Genomic DNA, 18,422 nt, shown 5'->3' with positions numbered 1-18,422 from the left:
CTGCGTCTCTCTCCCTCTCTCTATGTCATCATCACGGTGGCTAGGAGATGTTGACTACCTCGCCTGGTATACAGGATGTCGTGGATTCGATCCCTGCTGCTGGATATGTGGAGTCTCTCTCTCTCTCATCATCATCATCACAGTGGCTAGGAGATGTTGACTACCTCGCCTGGTGTACAGGAGGTTGTGGGTTCGATCCTGACCCTGACGATGCCTGCTGCTGCTGTATATGTGGAGTCTGCGTCTCTCTCATCATTATCACGGTGGCTAAGAAATGTTAGCTACCTTGCCTGTTACGCGGGAGGTCATGTGTTCTGCTAGAAATCTCCACGGGACGATGTCTGCGTGTCTATTGGGTGCTGCTGCTACTTGCTATGAGCAGCACTTGCCCCGACTGCCTGTTAGAGGCTACACGGGAGATCTTTGTGCACGTGTTCGTGTGTGTGTGTACGTGTGTGTGTGTGTACGTATGTGTGTGTGTACGTTCGTGTGTGTGCGCGTGTTCGTGTGTGTGTGTACATGTGTGTGTGTACGTGTGTGTGTGTACGTGTGTATGTGTGTGTGTTTACGTGTGTGTGTGTACGTGTGTGTACGTGTGTGTGCACGTGTGTGTGTGCGTACGTGTGTGTGTGTACATGTGTGTGTGTGTACGTCTGTGTGTGCACGTGTGTGTGTGCACGTGTACGTGTGTGTGTGTGTGTACGTGTGTGTGTACGTGTGTGTGTACGTGTGTGTGTGTACGTGTGTGTGTGTGTGTACGTGTGCGTGTGTGTGTGTGTGTACGTGTGTGTGTACGTGTGTGTGTGTGTACGTGTGTGTGTGTACGTGTGTGTGTGTACGTGTGTGTGTGTGTGTGTACGTGTGTTTGTGTGTGTGTGTGTGTGTACGTGTGTGCGTGTGTCTGTGTGTGAGCGGTAGTGTCGCGGTTAGCGCTACGCTGCGCTATGAACCCGGCGACCCGGGTTCGATTCCCGCTCACGGCCAACACCAGTGACGATTATCTGAATCGGTCCCGGGCCTCCCCTAGGTCGACTCGGCCTCAAATGAGTAGCTGGTGTAGCGGTGTGTAGTGAACATCGCCACTGGGAGAGACAAAGGCGGTCGGGCGTGGAGTGCTGGCCACCCACCCCCTCGTGTACCGTTCCGGCCTTCAAAGGTGCTCGCTAACAGCACTTGCCCCTACAGTCTGTTAAGGCTCCACGGGGGACCTTTGTCTTGGTGTGACGTAGTGGACTGCTGGGACGGTCCCGAGGACACGCCCATCATCTACCACGGCCACACGCTCACCTCCAAGATCCGCTTCCTGGACGTCATCTACACCATCCGCGACCACGCATTCCTCACCTCCCAGTGAGTCCGTGGGTGGGTGGGTGGGTGAGTGGGTCGATGAGTGAGTGAGTGAGTGGGTGAGTCAGTGCGTGAGTCAGTGGGTGGGTAAGTGAGTGAGTCAATGGGTGGGTGGGTGAGTGAGTGAGTGAGTGGGTGGTTGGGTGGGTGAGTGAGTCGGTGAGTGAGTCAATGAGTGAGTGGGTGGTTGGGTGGGTGGGTGGGTGAGTGGGTGGGTGATTCAATGAGTGAGTGGGTGGTTAGGTGGGTGGGTGAGTGGGTCGATGAGTGAGCGAGTGAGTGGGTGGGTGAGTCAGTGCGTGAGTCAATGGGTGGGTGAGTGAGTGAGTCAATGGGTGGGTGGGTGAGTGAGTGAGTGGGTGGTTGGGTGGGGTGAGTGAGTGAGTCGGTGAGTGAATCAATGAGTGAGTGGGTGGGTGAGTCAGTGCGTGAGTCAATGGGTGGGTAAGTGAGTGAGTCAATGGGTGGGTGGGTGGGTGAGTCAATGAGTGAGTGGGTGGTTGGGTGGGTGAGTGAGTCAATGGGTGGGTGGGTGAGTGAGTGAGTGAGTGGGTGGTTGGGTGGGTGAGTGAGTCAGTGAGTGAGTCAATGAGTGAGTGGGTGGTTGGGTGAGTGGGTGGGTGAGTCAATGAGTGAGTGGGTGGTTAGGTGGGTGGGTGAGTGGGTGGTTAGGTGGGTGGGTGAGTGGGTGGTTAGGTGGGTGAGTAAGTGAGTCGATGAGTGGGTGGGTGGGTGAGTCAGTGAGTGAGTTGGTGGTTGGGTGGGTGAGTGAGTGAGTCGGTGAGTGAATCAATGAGTGAGTGGGTGGCTGGGTGAGTGAGTTGATGAGTGGGGGAGTGAGTCGATGAGCGAGTAAGTGAGTGAGTCAATGAGTGGGTGGGTGAGTGAGTGAGTGGGTGAGTGAGTAGGTGAGTGGGTGGGTGAGGTAGTAGGTGAGTGGTCGGTTGGGTGAGTGAGTGAGTCGATGAGTGGGTGGGTGAGTGAGTTGGTGAGTGAGTGGGTGAGTGAGTGAGTGAGTAGGTGGGTGAGTGAGTGAGTGAGTAGGTGGGTGGGTGAGTGAGTGAGTGAGTAAGTGAGTGGGTGAGTGAGTGAGTAGGTGAGTGAGTGGGGAAGTGAGTGAGTAGGTGAGTGGTCGGGTGGGTGAGTGAGTGAGCCACCCGGTGTTGTTGGTGGCCCCTGAGCGGGAATCAAACTTGGGTCGTGGCCAGGTTCGTAGCACAGCGTAGCGCTAACCGCTGCACCACCGCTCCCGCACACACACGCGTACGCACACACGCACACATGCACCCTTACCCGCACACACACGCACACACACACGCACACACGCTCGCACACACACACACGCACACACACGCGCAGGTACCCCGTGATCCTGTCCATCGAAGACCACTGCACCATTCCGCAGCAGCGCAAGATGGCCCAGCTCTTCCGCCAGGTGTTTGGCGAAGCGCTGCTCACCAAGGCGGTCGAGGGCCCCGCGGACGAGCTGCCCTCGCCCAGCCAGCTCAGGAACAAGATCGTGATCAAGGTGACCGTCGGGGAGTGGTGGGGGGGGGGGGGGGTAGTTGGGGGTGCGGGGGGAGGGGGGCGGTAATTGGTGTCACAAATGGGAACACTCGATAACCTGCACACATTCTGGATTTGAAGCTTTCGTGACTGCAAGGATTCGTACCGTTTGCTTTTTTCGGTAAAGTCACGTAGGCAAAGTCACCACCACGTAGAATGAGAATGAAATAATACATTAATAAAATAAAATAACACGATAATATTCTCGCGACGTTTCGGCCACAACACAAGCGGCCTTCATCAGGTGAAGGGACGAGACTGTCTGGTAGGACAGCGCTGGAGCTCCAGACAGTCTCGTCCCTTCACCTGATGAAGGCCGCTTGTGTTGTGGTCCGAAACGTCGTGAGAACAATTATTGTGTTATTTTATTTGATCAATTTATTATTATTTTATTCTCATTCTACGTGGTGGTGACTTTACCGAAAGAACCAAAGAAGATGAATCCTTGCAGTCACGAGAGCTTTAAATCGAAATTTCACGTAGGTAAAATGAAATGAATGAAAATAGCTGAATGAAATGACGACGTTTCGGAGGCAGCACAAGCTTCCGTCTTCAGGTGGAATAGTCACAGCAAAATAGCTGCTATTTAATTTTAGTTGTTTTCATTTATTTTATTTTACCTACGTAACTTCGCCGAAAAAAAACAAAGAGTATGAACCTGCACAAACACACACACATCCACACACACCCCCACGCACACACACATGCACACACACACATCCGCACACACACGCACACACACACACATCCACACACACACACATCCACGCACACACACACACACACATCCACACACACACACATCCACGCACACACACCCACGCACACGCACAAACACATCGACCCACACACACACGTCCACACACACATGCACACACACACCCACGCACAAACACATACACACACACATCCACACACACACACATCCACGCACACACACACCCACGCATGCATACACACACACCCACGCACACACACATCCACACACACACATCCGCACACACACACACCCACGCACACACACATCCACGCACACACACATCCACGCATTCACACACATCCACACACACACACCCACGCACGCACACACACATCCACACACACACACCCACGCACACAGACACACACATCCACGCACACACACACAACCACGCACACACACATACATCCACACACACACACATCCACGCGCACACACACATCCGCACACACACACACATCCGCACACACACACACACCCACGCACACGCACAAACACATCCACACACACACATCCACACACACACACCCACGCACACACACACACCCACACACAAACACATCCACACACACACATCCACACACATCCACGCACACACACATCCACGCACACACACACATCCACACGCTCACACACACATCCACGCTCACACACACACATCCACACGCTCACACACACACACACATCCACATACACACACACGCACACACACATCCACACACACACATCCACGATCACACACACATCCACACGCTCACACAAACACACATCCACATACACACACACGCACACACACATCCACACACACATCCACGCACACACACACATCCACACGATCACACACACATCCACGCTCACACACACACATCCACACGCTCACACACACACACATCCACACACACACACACGCACACACACATCCACACACACATCCACGATCACACACACATCCACACGATCACACACACATCCACGCTCACACACACACATCCACACGCTCACACACACACACATCCACACACACACACACACGCACACACACATCCACACACACATCCACGATCACACACACATCCACACGATCACACACACATCCACGCTCACACACACACATCCACACGCTCACACACACACACATCCACACACACACACACACACGCACACACACATCCACACACACACATCCACGATCACACACACATCCACACGATCACACACACATCCACGCTCACACATCCACACGCTCACACACACACATCCACACACACACACACACGCACACACACATCCACACACACACATCCACGATCACACACACATCCACACACACACATCCACGATCACACACACATCCACGCTCACACACACACATCCACACACTCACACACACACATCCACACGCTCACACACACACACACATCCACACACACACGCACACACACACATCCACACGCTCACACACACACATCCACACGCTCACACACACACACATCCACACACACATCCACACGCTCACACACACACACATCCACACACACACATCCACATGCTCACACACACACACACATCCACACACACATCCACACGCTCACACACACACACACATCCACACACACAACCACACACACATCCACACGCTCACACACACACACATCCACACACACAACCACACACACATCCACACACACACACATCCACACACACACACATCCACACACACATCCACACGCTCACACACACATCCACATGCTCACACACACATCCACACGCTCACACACACACACACACATCCACACACACACACATCCACACACACACATCCACACACACATCCACACGCTCACACACACACACACATCCACACACACATCCACACACACATCCACACACACATCCACACACACACATCCACACGCTCACACACACATCCACACGCTCACACACACATCCACACGCTCACACACACACACATCCACACACACACACATCCACACACACACACACATCCACACACACACACACATCCACACGCTCACACACACATCCACACGCTCACACACACACACATCCACACGCTCACACACATCCACACACACACACATCCACACACACACACATCCACACACACACACATCCACACACACACACATCCACACACACACACATCCACACACACACACACATCCACACACATGCGCGCTACGCTCGCTCACGTCACCAAACGCTCCCCGCCCCCCCGCGCGTCTCCAGCACAAGACGATCGAGTCGCAGGTGCTGGAGGAGAGCGTGGGCAGCGAGACGGATCTCAGCAACTCGCTCAAGAACGGCATCCTCTTCCTGCAGGACCCCGTCGACCACGTACACTCGCACGTTCACACGCTCACACGCGGACACGCTCACGAGTAGTCACGCGGACACGCAGACACGCGGACACGCGGACACACTCACACGTGGACACGCGGAGATGCAGTCACGCGGAGACACGGCCACTCAACCACAGGGCCACTCAACCACAGGGCCACTCAACCACAGGGCCACTCAACCACAGGGCCACTCAACCACAAGGCCACGTGGTGTTTCCCTGTGTGTGTGTGTCTCACCGTGTGTGTGTTTGTCTCACCGTGTGTGTGTGTGTCTCACCGTGTGTGTGTCTCACCGTGTGTGTGTCTCACCGTGTGTGTGTGTGTCTCACCGTCTGTGTGTGTGTGTTTCTCACCGTGTGTGTGTGTCTCACCGTGTGTGTGTCTCACCGTGTGTGTGCGTGTCTCACCGTGTGTGTGTGTGTGCGTGTCTCACCGAGTGTGTGTGTGTCTCACCGTGTGTGTGTGTGTCTCACCGTGTGTGTGTCTCACCATGTGTGTGTGTGTGTCTCACCGTGTGTGTGTGTCTCACTGTGTGTGTGTGTGTGTCTCACCGTGTGTGTGTCTCACCATGTGTGTGTGTGTGTCTCACCGTGTGTGTGTGTCTCACTGTGTGTGTGTGTGTGTCTCACCGTGTGTGTGTCTCACCATGTGTGTGTGTGTGTCTCACTGTGTGTGTGTGTGTGTCTCACCGTGTGTGTGTCTCACCATGTGTGTGTGTGTGTCTCACCATGTGTGTGTCTCACCATGTGTGTGTGTGTGTCTCACCGTGTGTGTGTGTGTCTCACTGTGTGTGTGTGTGTCTCACCGTGTGTGTGTGTGTCTCACCATGTGTGTGTCTCACCGTGTGTGTGTGTTTGTCTCACCATGTGTGTGTGTGTCTCACCGTGTGTGTGTCTCACCATGTGTGTGTCTCACCGTGTGTGTGTGTTTGTCTCACCATGTGTGTGTGTGTCTCACCGTGTGTGTGTTTGTCTCACCGTGTGTGTGTGTGTCTCACCGTGTGTGTGTCTCACCGTGTGTGTGTCTCACCGTGTGTGTGTGTGTCTCACCGTCTGTGTGTGTGTGTGTCTCACCGTGTGTGTGTGTCTCACCGTGTGTGTGTCTCACCGTGTGTGTGCGTGTCTCACCGTGTGTGTGTGTGTGCGTGTCTCACCGAGTGTGTGTGTGTCTCACCGTGTGTGTGTGTGTCTCACCGTGTGTGTGTCTCACCATGTGTGTGTGTGTGTCTCACCGTGTGTGTGTGTCTCACTGTGTGTGTGTGTGTGTCTCACCGTGTGTGTGTCTCACCATGTGTGTGTGTGTGTCTCACCGTGTGTGTGTGTCTCACTGTGTGTGTGTGTGTGTCTCACCGTGTGTGTGTCTCACCATGTGTGTGTGTGTGTCTCACTGTGTGTGTGTGTGTGTCTCACCGTGTGTGTGTCTCACCATGTGTGTGTGTGTGTCTCACCATGTGTGTGTCTCACCATGTGTGTGTGTGTGTCTCACCGTGTGTGTGTGTGTCTCACTGTGTGTGTGTGTGTGTCTCACCGTGTGTGTGTGTGTCTCACCATGTGTGTGTCTCACCGTGTGTGTGTGTTTGTCTCACCATGTGTGTGTGTGTCTCACCGTGTGTGTGTCTCACCATGTGTGTGTCTCACCGTGTGTGTGTCTCACCGTGTGTGTGTCTCACCGTGTGTGTGTGTGTGTGTCTCACCGTGTGTGTGTGTGTGTGTCTCACCGTGTGTGTGTGTGTGTGTCTCACCGTGTGTGTGTCTCACCGTGTGTGTGTGTGTGTGTGTCTCACCGTGTGTGTGTGTGTGTGCGTGTCTCACCGCGTATCCCTCCGCCGTGTGTTTCGCCGCCCCCTCCCGGCGTAGGAGTGGAACCCGCACTACTTTGTGCTCACCAACGCGAGGATTTTCTACTCGGAGGAGACGGCGGTGACGCGGCCTGCTGACGACGACGAGGGGGAGGAGGCGCCCGGAGAGGTGCTCACCGCAACAACAACAACAACAACCCCACAACAACAACAACAACAACCCCACAACAACAACAACGCCACAACAACAACACCACAACAACAACAACGCCGCAATAACAACGCCACAACAACAACAACGCCACAACAACAACAACGCCACAACAACAATGCCACAACAACAACAACGCCACAACAACAACAACGCCACAACAACAATGCCACAACAACAACAACGCCACAACAACAACAATGCCACAACAACAACAACAACGCCACAACAACAACAATGCCACAACAACAACGCCACAACAACAACAATGCCACAACAACAACAACGCTACAACAACAATGCCACAACAACAACAACGCCACAACACAACGCCACAACAACAACAACGCCACAACAACAATGCCACAACAACAACAACAACGCCACAACAACAATGCCACAACAACAACAACGCCACAACAATAACAACACCACAACAACAACAATAACAACACCACAACAACAACAACGCCACAACAACAACGCCACAACAATAACAACACCACAACAAAAATAACAACACCACAACAACAACAATAACAACAATGCCACAACAATAACAACACCACAACAACAACAATAACAACACCACAACAACAACAATGCCGGGAGCGGCAGCGTAGCGGTCTACGACCCAAGTTCGATTCCCGCTCACAGCCAACACCGGTGGTGACGATCATCTGAACCGGTCCCGGGCCTCCCCTAGGTCGACTCAGCCTCAAATGAGTACCTGGTGTAGCGGTGTGTAGTAAACATCGCCACTGGGGAGACAAAGGCGGCCGGGCGTGGTGCTGGCCACCCACCCCCTCGTGTGCCACAGTGCCAGTAGCCTTCACAGGTGCCACCTGCTGCTACTAACATCGCTTGGCTATTAAAGGTGGCAGGCACGGGTTGTGACCTCTGTGTGTCTATAGGGCACTGCTGCTACTACTAACACCGCTTGGCTATTAAAGGTGGCAGGCACGGGTTGTGACCTCTGTCTGTGTGTCTATAGGGCACTGCTGCTGCTACTACTAACACCGCTTGGCTATTAAAGGTGACGGGCACGGGTTGTGACCTCTGTCTGTGTGTCTATAGGGCACTGCTGCTGCTACTACTAACATCGCTTGGCTATTAAAGGTGATGGGCACGGGTTGTGACCTCTGTCTGTGTGTCTATAGGGCACTGCTGCTGCTACTACTAACAGCGCTTGGCTATTAAAGGTGACAGGCACGGGTTGTGACTTCTGTCTGTGTGTCTATAGGGCACTGCTGCTGCTACTACTAACATCGCTTGGCTATTAAAGGTGGCAGGCACGGGTTGTGACCTCTGTCTGTGTGTCTATAGGGCACTGCTGCTACTACTAACACCGCTTGGCTATTAAAGGTGGCAGGCACGGGTTGTGACCTCTGTGTGTCTATAGGGCACTGCTGCTGCTACTACTAACACCGCTTGGCTATTAAAGGTGACAGGCACGGGTTGTGACCCGTGGCTGCCGCTGCCGCTCCTGACGTCGCTCTGTCCGCCGGAGGACGACGGGCACGGGTTGTGACCTCTGTGTGTCTATAGGGCACTGCTGCTGCTGCTGCTACTAACACCGCTTGGCTATTAAAGGTGACAGGCACGGGTTGTGACCCGTGGCTGCCGCTGCCGCTCCTGACGTCGCTCTGTCCGCCGGAGGGCGACGGGCACGGGTTGTGACCTCTGTCCCTCCGGCGCGTGCGCGCGCGAACGGTCAAGGAGCTTGGGCGAGGCGAGCTGCACTACAGCGAGAAATGGTTCCACGGCAAGCTGGCGGGCGGGCGCGGCATGGCGGAGAGCCTTCTGCAGGACGTGTGCGGCGGCGGGGGCTCGGCGGTGGCGGGGGGCTCGGCGGTGGCGGGGGGGGGCGGCTGCGACGGGGGGCGCGACGGCACGTTCCTCGTGCGCGAGAGCGAAACTTTCGTGGGGGACTACACGCTGTCCTTCTGGTGGGTGTAGTCGTGGTGTAGTGGTGGTGGTGTAGTAGTGTAGTAGTGGTGTAGTAGTAGTGTAGTAGTAGTAGTGTAGTAGGGGACTACACGCTGTCCTTCTGGTGGGTGTAGTCGTGGTGTAGTGGTGGTGCTGTAGTAGTGGTGTAGTAGTGTAGTAGTAGTGTAGTAGGGGACTACACGCTGTCCTTCTGGTGGGTGTAGTCGTGGTGTAGTGGTGGTGGTGTAGTAGTGGTGTAGTAGTGTAGTAGTAGTGTAGTAGTAGTGTAGTAGGGGACTACACGCTGTCCTTCTGGTGGGTGTAGTCGTGGTGTAGTGGTGGTGCTGTAGTGGTGGTGCTGTAGTAGTAGTGTAGCATAGTAGTAGTAGTGTAGTAGTAGTGTAGTAGGGGACTACACGCTGTCCTTCTGGTGGGTGTAGTCGTGGTGTAGTGGTGTGGTGGTGCTGTAGTAGTGGTGTAGTAGTAGTGTAGCATAGTAGTAGTAGTGTAGTAGTAGTGTAGTAGTAGTGTAGTAGTGGTGTAGTAGTGTAGTAGTAGTGTAGTAGGGGACTACACGCTGTCCTTCTGGTGGGTGTAGTCGTGGTGTAGTGGTGGTGCTGTAGTAGTGGTGTAGTAGTGTAGTAGTAGTGTAGTAGTGTAATAGTAGTGTAGTAGTAGTGTAGTAGGGGACTACACGCTGTCCTTCTGGTGGGTGTAGTCGTGGTGTAGTGGTGGTGCAGTAGTAGTGGTGTAGTAGTGTTATAGTGTAGTAGTAGTGTAGTAGTAGTGTAGTAGGGGACTACACGCTGTCCTTCTGGTGGGTGTAGTCGTGGTGTAGTGGTGGTGCTGTAGTGGTGGTGCTGTAGTAGTAGTGTAGTGGTAGTGTAGTAGTGTAATAGTGTTGTTGTAGTAGTATAGTAGTAGTGTAGTAGTAGTGTAGTAGTAGTGTAGTAGGGGACTACACGCTGTCCTTCTGGTGGGTGTAGTCGTGGTGTAGTGGTGGTGCTGTAGTAGTGGTGTAGTAGTAGTGTAGTAGTAGTGTAGTAGTGTAATAGTGTTGTTGTAGTAGTATAGTAGTAGTGTAGTAGTAGTGTAGTAGTAGTGTAGTAGGGGACTACACGCTGTCCTTCTGGTGGGTGTAGTCGTGGTGTAGTGGTGGTGCTGTAGTAGTGTAGTAGTGTTGTAGTGTAGTAGTAGTGTTGTAGTAGTGTTGTAGTAGTGTAGTAGGGGACTACACGCTGTCCTTCTGGTGGGTGTAGTCGTGGTGTAGTGGTGGTGCTGTAGTAGTGGTGTAGTAGTGTTGTAGTGTAGTAGTAGTGTTGTAGTGGTGTAGTAGTAGTGTAGTAGGGGACTACACGCTGTCCTTCTGGTGGGTGTAGTGGTGGTGTAGTGGTGGTGGTGCTGTAGTAGTGGTGTAGTAGTAGTGTAGCATAGTAGTAGTGTAGTAGTAGTGTAGTAGTGTGGTAGTAGTGTAGTAGTAGTGTAGTAGGGGACTACACGCTGTCCTTCTGGTGGGTGTAGTCGTGGTGTAGTGGTGTGGTGGTGCTGTAGTAGTGGTGTAGTAGTAGTGTAGCATAGTAGTAGTAGTGTAGTAGTGTAGTAGTAGTGTAATAGTAGTGTAGTAGGGGACTACACGCTGTCCTTCTGGTGGGTGTAGTCGTGGTGTAGTGGTGGTGCTGTAGTAGTGGTGTAGTAGTGTTATAGTGTAGTAGTAGTGTAGTAGTAGTGTAGTAGTGTGGTAGTAGTGTAGTAGTAGTGTAGTAGGGGACTACACGCTGTCCTTCTGGTGGGTGTAGTCGTGGTGTAGTGGTGGTGCTGTAGTAGTGGTGTAGTAGTAGTGTAGCATAGTAGTAGTAGTGTAGTAGTAGTGTAATAGTAGTGTAGTAGTAGTGTAGTAGGGGACTACACGCTGTCCTTCTGGTGGGTGTAGTCGTGGTGTAGTGGTGGTGCTGTAGTAGTGGTGTAGTAGTAGTGTAGCATAGTAGTAGTGTAGTAGTGTTGTAGTAGTGTAGTAGTAGTGTAGTAGGGGACTACACGCTGTCCTTCTGGTGGGTGTAGTCGTGGTGTAGTGGTGGTGCTGTAGTAGTGGTGTAGTGTAGTAGTAGTATAGTATAGTAGTAGTAGTGTAGTAGTACTGTAGTAGTAGTGTAATAGTAGTAGTGTAGTAGGGGACTACACGCTGTCCTTCTGGTGGGTGTAGTCGTGGTGTAGTGGTGGTGCTGTAGTAGTGGTGTAGTAGTGTTATAGTGTAGTAGTAGTGTAGTAGTGTGGTAGTAGTGTAGTAGTAGTGTAGTAGGGGACTACACGCTGTCCTTCTGGTGGGTGTAGTCGTGGTGTAGTGGTGGTGCTGTAGTAGTGGTGTAGTAGTAGTGTAGCATAGTAGTAGTAGTGTAGTAGTAGTGTAATAGTAGTGTAGTAGTAGTGTAGTAGGGGACTACACGCTGTCCTTCTGGTGGGTGTAGTCGTGGTGTAGTGGTGGTGCTGTAGTAGTGGTGTAGTAGTAGTGTAGCATAGTAGTAGTGTAGTAGTAGTGTAGTAGTGTTGTTGTAGTAGTGTAGTAGTAGTGTAGTAGGGGACTACACGCTGTCCTTCTGGTGGGTGTAGTCGTGGTGTAGTGGTGGTGCTGTAGTAGTGGTGTAGTGTAGTAGTAGTATAGTAGTAGTAGTGTAGTAGTACTGTAGTAGTAGTGTAATAGTAGTAGTGTAGTAGGGGACTACACGCTGTCCTTCTGGTGGGTGTAGTCGTGGTGTAGTGGTGGTGCTGTAGTAGTGGTGTAGTAGTGTTATAGTGTAGTAGTAGTGTAGTAGTGTGGTAGTAGTGTAGTAGTAGTGTAGTAGGGGACTACACGCTGTCCTTCTGGTGGGTGTAGTCGTGGTGTAGTGGTGGTGCTGTAGTAGTGGTGTAGTAGTAGTGTAGCATAGTAGTAGTAGTGTAGTAGTGTAATAGTAGTGTAGTAGTAGTGTAGTAGGGGACTACACGCTGTCCTTCTGGTGGGTGTAGTCGTGGTGTAGTGGTGGTGCTGTAGTAGTGGTGTAGTAGTAGTGTAGCATAGTAGTAGTGTAGTAGTAGTGTAGTAGTGTTGTTGTAGTAGTGTAGTAGTAGTGTAGTAGGGGACTACACGCTGTCCTTCTGGTGGGTGTAGTCGTGGTGTAGTGGTGGTGCTGTAGTAGTGGTGTAGTGTAGTAGTAGTATAGTATAGTAGTGTAGTAGTACTGTAGTAGTAGTGTAATAGTAGTAGTGTAGTAGGGGACTACACGCTGTCCTTCTGGTGGGTGTAGTCGTGGTGTAGTGGTGGTGCTGTAGTAGTGGTGTAGTAGTGTTGTAGTGTAGTAGTAGTAGTGTAGTAGTAGTGTAGTAGGGGACTACACGCTGTCCTTCTGGTGGGTGTAGTCGTGGTGTAGTGGTGGTGCTGTAGTAGTGGTGTAGTAGTAGTGTAGCATAGTAGTAGTAGTAGTGTAGTAGTAGTGTAGTAGTAGTGTAGTAGTGGTGTAGTAGTGTAGTAGTAGTGTAGTAGGGGACTACACGCTGTCCTTCTGGTGGGTGTAGTCGTGGTGTAGTGGTGGTGCTGTAGTAGTGGTGTAGTAGTAGTGTAGCATAGTAGTAGTAGTGTAGTAGTAGTGTAGTAGTAGTGTAGTAGTGGTGTAGTAGTGTAGTAGTAGTGTAGTAGGGGACTACACGCTGTCCTTCTGGTGGGTGTAGTCGTGGTGTAGTGGTGGTGCTGTAGTAGTGGTGTAGTAGTAGTGTAGCATAGTAGTAGTGTAGTAGTAGTGTAGTAGTAGTGTAGTAGTGTGGTAGTAGTGTAGTAGTAGTGTAGTAGGGGACTACACGCTGTCCTTCTGGTGGGTGTAGTCGTGGTGTAGTGGTGTGGTGGTGCTGTAGTAGTGGTGTAGTAGTAGTGTAGCATAGTAGTAGTAGTGTAGTAGTAGTGTAGTAGTAGTGTAATAGTAGTGTAGTAGGGGACTACATGCTGTCCTTCTGGTGGGTGTAGTCGTGGTGTAGTGGTGGTGCTGTAGTAGTGGTGTAGTAGTGTTATAGTGTAGTAGTAGTGTAGTAGTAGTGTAGTAGGGGACTACACGCTGTCCTTCTGGTGGGTGTAGTCATGGTGTAGTGGTGGTGCTGTAGTAGTGGTGTAGTAGTAGTGTAGTAGTAGTGTAGTAGTAGTGTAGTAGTAGTGTAGTAGTGTGGTAGTAGTGTAGTAGTAGTGTAGTAGGGGACTACACGCTGTCCTTCTGGTGGGTGTAGTCGTGGTGTAGTGGTGTGGTGGTGCTGTAGTAGTGGTGTAGTAGTAGTGTAGCATAGTAGCAGTAGTGTAGTAGTAGTGTAGTAGTAGTGTAATAGTAGTGTAGTAGGGGACTACACGCTGTCCTTCTGGTGGGTGTAGTCGTGGTGTAGTGGTGGTGCTGTAGTAGTGGTGTAGTAGTGTTATAGTGTAGTAGTAGTGTAGTAGTAGTGTAGTAGTGTGGTAGTAGTGTAGTAGTAGTGTAGTAGGGGACTACACGCTGTCCTTTTGGTGGGTGTAGTCGTGGTGTAGTGGTGGTGCTGTAGTAGTGGTGTAGTAGTAGTGTAGCATAGTAGTAGTAGTGTAGTAGTAGTGTAATAGTAGTGTAGTAGTAGTGTAGTAGGGGACTACACGCTGTCCTTCTGGTGGGTGTAGTCGTGGTGTAGTGGTGGTGCTGTAGTAGTGGTGTAGTAGTAGTGTAGCATAGTAGTAGTGTAGTAGTGTTGTTGTAGTAGTGTAGTAGTAGTGTAGTAGGGGACTACACGCTGTCCTTCTGGTGGGTGTAGTCGTGGTGTAGTGGTGGTGCTGTAGTAGTGGTGTAGTGTAGTAGTAGTATAGTATAGTAGTAGTAGTGTAGTAGTACTGTAGTAGTAGTGTAATAGTAGTAGTGTAGTAGGGGACTACACGCTGTCCTTCTGGTGGGTGTAGTCGTGGTGTAGTGGTGGTGCTGTAGTAGTGGTGTAGTAGTGTTATAGTGTAGTAGTAGTGTAGTAGTGTGGTAGTAGTGTAGTAGTAGTGTAGTAGGGGACTACACGCTGTCCTTCTGGTGGGTGTAGTCGTGGTGTTAGTGGTGGTGCTGTAGTAGTGGTGTAGTAGTAGTGTAGCATAGTAGTAGTAGTGTAGTAGTAGTGTAATAGTAGTGTAGTAGTAGTGTAGTAGGGGACTACACGCTGTCCTTCTGGTGGGTGTAGTCGTGGTGTAGTGGTGGTGCTGTAGTAGTGGTGTAGTAGTAGTGTAGCATAGTAGTAGTGTAGTAGTAGTGTAGTAGTGTTGTTGTAGTAGTGTAGTAGTAGTGTAGTAGGGGACTACACGCTGTCCTTCTGGTGGGTGTAGTCGTGGTGTAGTGGTGGTGCTGTAGTAGTGGTGTAGTGTAGTAGTAGTATAGTATAGTAGTAGTGTAGTAGTACTGTAGTAGTAGTGTAATAGTAGTAGTGTAGTAGGGGACTACACGCTGTCCTTCTGGTGGGTGTAGTCGTGGTGTAGTGGTGGTGCTGTAGTAGTGGTGTAGTAGTGTTGTAGTGTAGTAGTAGTAGTGTAGTAGTAGTGTAGTAGTAGTGTAGTAGGGGACTACACGCTGTCCTTCTGGTGGGTGTAGTCGTGGTGTAGTGGTGGTGCTGTAGTAGTGGTGTAGTATAGTTGTAGTAGTGTAGTAGTAGTGTAGTAGGGGACTACACGCTGTCCTTCTGGTGGGTGTAGTGGTGGTGTAGTGGTGGTGGTGCTGTAGTAGTGGTGTAGTAGTAGTGTAGCATAGTAGTAGTGTAGTAGTAGTGTAGTAGTGTGGTAGTAGTGTAGTAGTAGTGTAGTAGGGGACTACACGCTGTCCTTCTGGTGGGTGTAGTCGTGGTGTAGTGGTGTGGTGGTGCTGTAGTAGTGGTGTAGTAGTAGTGTAGCATAGTAGTAGTAGTGTAGTAGTAGTGTAGTAGTAGTGTAATAGTAGTGTAGTAGGGGACTACACGCTGTCCTTCTGGTGGGTGTAGTCGTGGTGTAGTGGTGGTGCTGTAGTAGTGGTGTAGTAGTGTTATAGTGTAGTAATAGTGTAGTAGTAGTGTAGTAGTGTGGTAGTAGTGTAGTAGTAGTGTAGTAGGGGACTACACGCTGTCCTTCTGGTGGGTGTAGTCGTGGTGTAGTGGTGGTGCTGTAGTAGTGGTGTAGTAGTAGTGTAGCATAGTAGTAGTAGTGTAGTAGTAGTGTAATAGTAGTGTAGTAGTAGTGTAGTAGGGGACTACACGCTGTCCTTCTGGTGGGTGTAGTCGTGGTGTAGTGGTGGTGCTGTAGTAGTGGTGTAGTAGTAGTGTAGCATAGTAGTAGTGTAGTAGTGTTGTAGTAGTGTAGTAGTAGTGTAGTAGGGGACTACACGCTGTCCTTCTGGTGGGTGTAGTCGTGGTGTAGTGGTGGTGCTGTAGTAGTGGTGTAGTGTAGTAGTAGTATAGTAGTAGTAGTGTAGTAGTACTGTAGTAGTAGTGTAATAGTAGTAGTGTAGTAGGGGACTACACGCTGTCCTTCTGGTGGGTGTAGTCGTGGTGTAGTGGTGGTGCTGTAGTAGTGGTGTAGTAGTGTTATAGTGTAGTAGTAGTGTAGTAGTGTGGTAGTAGTGTAGTAGGGGACTACACGCTGTCCTTCTGGTGGGTGTAGTCGTGGTGTAGTGGTGGTGCTGTAGTAGTGGTGTAGTAGTAGTGTAGCATAGTAGTAGTAGTGTAGTAGTAGTGTAATAGTAGTGTAGTAGTAGTGTAGTAGGGGACTACACGCTGTCCTTCTGGTGGGTGTAGTCGTGGTGTAGTGGTGGTGCTGTAGTAGTGGTGTAGTAGTAGTGTAGCATAGTAGTAGTGTAGTAGTAGTGTAGTAGTGTTGTTGTAGTAGTGTAGTAGTAGTGTAGTAGGGGACTACACGCTGTCCTTCTGGTGGGTGTAGTCGTGGTGTAGTGGTGGTGCTGTAGTAGTGGTGTAGTGTAGTAGTAGTATAGTATAGTAGTAGTAGTGTAGTAGTACTGTAGTAGTAGTGTAATAGTAGTAGTGTAGTAGGGGACTACACGCTGTCCTTCTGGTGGGTGTAGTCGTGGTGTAGTGGTGGTGCTGTAGTAGTGGTGTAGTAGTGTTATAGTGTAGTAGTAGTGTAGTAGTGTGGTAGTAGTGTAGTAGTAGTGTAGTAGGGGACTACACGCTGTCCTTCTGGTGGGTGTAGTCGTGGTGTAGTGGTGGTGCTGTAGTAGTGGTGTAGTAGTAGTGTAGCATAGTAGTAGTAGTGTAGTAGTAGTGTAATAGTAGTGTAGTAGTAGTGTAGTAGGGGACTACACGCTGTCCTTCTGGTGGGTGTAGTCGTGGTGTAGTGGTGGTGCTGTAGTAGTGGTGTAGTAGTAGTGTAGCATAGTAGTAGTGTAGTAGTAGTGTAGTAGTGTTGTTGTAGTAGTGTAGTAGTAGTGTAGTAGGGGACTACACGCTGTCCTTCTGGTGGGTGTAGTCGTGGTGTAGTGGTGGTGCTGTAGTAGTGGTGTAGTGTAGTAGTAGTATAGTATAGTAGTGTAGTAGTACTGTAGTAGTAGTGTAATAGTAGTAGTGTAGTAGGGGACTACACGCTGTCCTTCTGGTGGGTGTAGTCGTGGTGTAGTGGTGGTGCTGTAGTAGTGGTGTAGTAGTGTTGTAGTAGTAGTAGTGTAGTAGTAGTGTAGTAGGGGACTACACGCTGTCCTTCTGGTGGGTGTAGTCGTGGTGTAGTGGTGGTGCTGTAGTAGTGGTGTAGTAGTAGTGTAGCATAGTAGTAGTAGTAGTGTAGTAGTAGTGTAGTAGTAGTGTAGTAGTGGTGTAGTAGTGTAGTAGTAGTGTAGTAGGGGACTACACGCTGTCCTTCTGGTGGGTGTAGTCGTGGTGTAGTGGTGGTGCTGTAGTAGTGGTGTAGTAGTAGTGTAGCATAGTAGTAGTAGTGTAGTAGTAGTGTAGTAGTAGTGTAGTAGTGGTGTAGTAGTGTAGTAGTAGTGTAGTAGGGGACTACACGCTGTCCTTCTGGTGGGTGTAGTCGTGGTGTAGTGGTGGTGCTGTAGTAGTGGTGTAGTAGTAGTGTAGCATAGTAGTAGTGTAGTAGTAGTGTAGTAGTAGTGTAGTAGTGTGGTAGTAGTGTAGTAGTAGTGTAGTAGGGGACTACACGCTGTCCTTCTGGTGGGTGTAGTCGTGGTGTAGTGGTGTGGTGGTGCTGTAGTAGTGGTGTAGTAGTAGTGTAGCATAGTAGTAGTAGTGTAGTAGTAGTGTAGTAGTAGTGTAATAGTAGTGTAGTAGGGGACTACATGCTGTCCTTCTGGTGGGTGTAGTCGTGGTGTAGTGGTGGTGCTGTAGTAGTGGTGTAGTAGTGTTATAGTGTAGTAGTAGTGTAGTAGTAGTGTAGTAGGGGACTACACGCTGTCCTTCTGGTGGGTGTAGTCGTGGTGTAGTGGTGGTGCTGTAGTAGTGGTGTAGTAGTAGTGT

General features: G+C 50.6%; 1 protein-coding gene across 3 annotated transcripts in view; it reads left to right on the top strand.

Annotated features, from left to right (window-relative positions):
* The window catches only part of LOC116957023 (1-phosphatidylinositol 4,5-bisphosphate phosphodiesterase gamma-1-like), a 122,226-nt gene that overhangs the window by 60,839 nt on the left and 42,965 nt on the right, over positions 1 to 18,422 (top strand). For all 3 annotated transcript variants that reach the window (XM_076055134.1, XM_076055132.1, XM_076055133.1), the window contains 5 exons: positions 1,230 to 1,350; positions 2,707 to 2,875; positions 5,924 to 6,031; positions 7,893 to 8,003; positions 9,765 to 9,994. In XM_076055134.1, the coding sequence (XP_075911249.1) occupies positions 1,230 to 1,350; positions 2,707 to 2,875; positions 5,924 to 6,031; positions 7,893 to 8,003; positions 9,765 to 9,994 (739 nt within the window). The remainder of the gene's footprint in view (positions 1 to 1,229; positions 1,351 to 2,706; positions 2,876 to 5,923; positions 6,032 to 7,892; positions 8,004 to 9,764; positions 9,995 to 18,422) is intronic.

The sequence above is a fragment of the Petromyzon marinus genome, chromosome 69, assembly GCF_048934315.1.
Source record: "Petromyzon marinus isolate PM22_M1 ecotype Great Lakes invasive population chromosome 69, UKy_Petmar_22M1.pri1.0, whole genome shotgun sequence".
Classification (NCBI taxonomy): Eukaryota; Metazoa; Chordata; class Hyperoartia; order Petromyzontiformes; family Petromyzontidae; genus Petromyzon; species Petromyzon marinus.
Note: the sequence above shows the minus strand (reverse complement) of the source record. Positions and strands in the feature narration are given on the sequence as shown.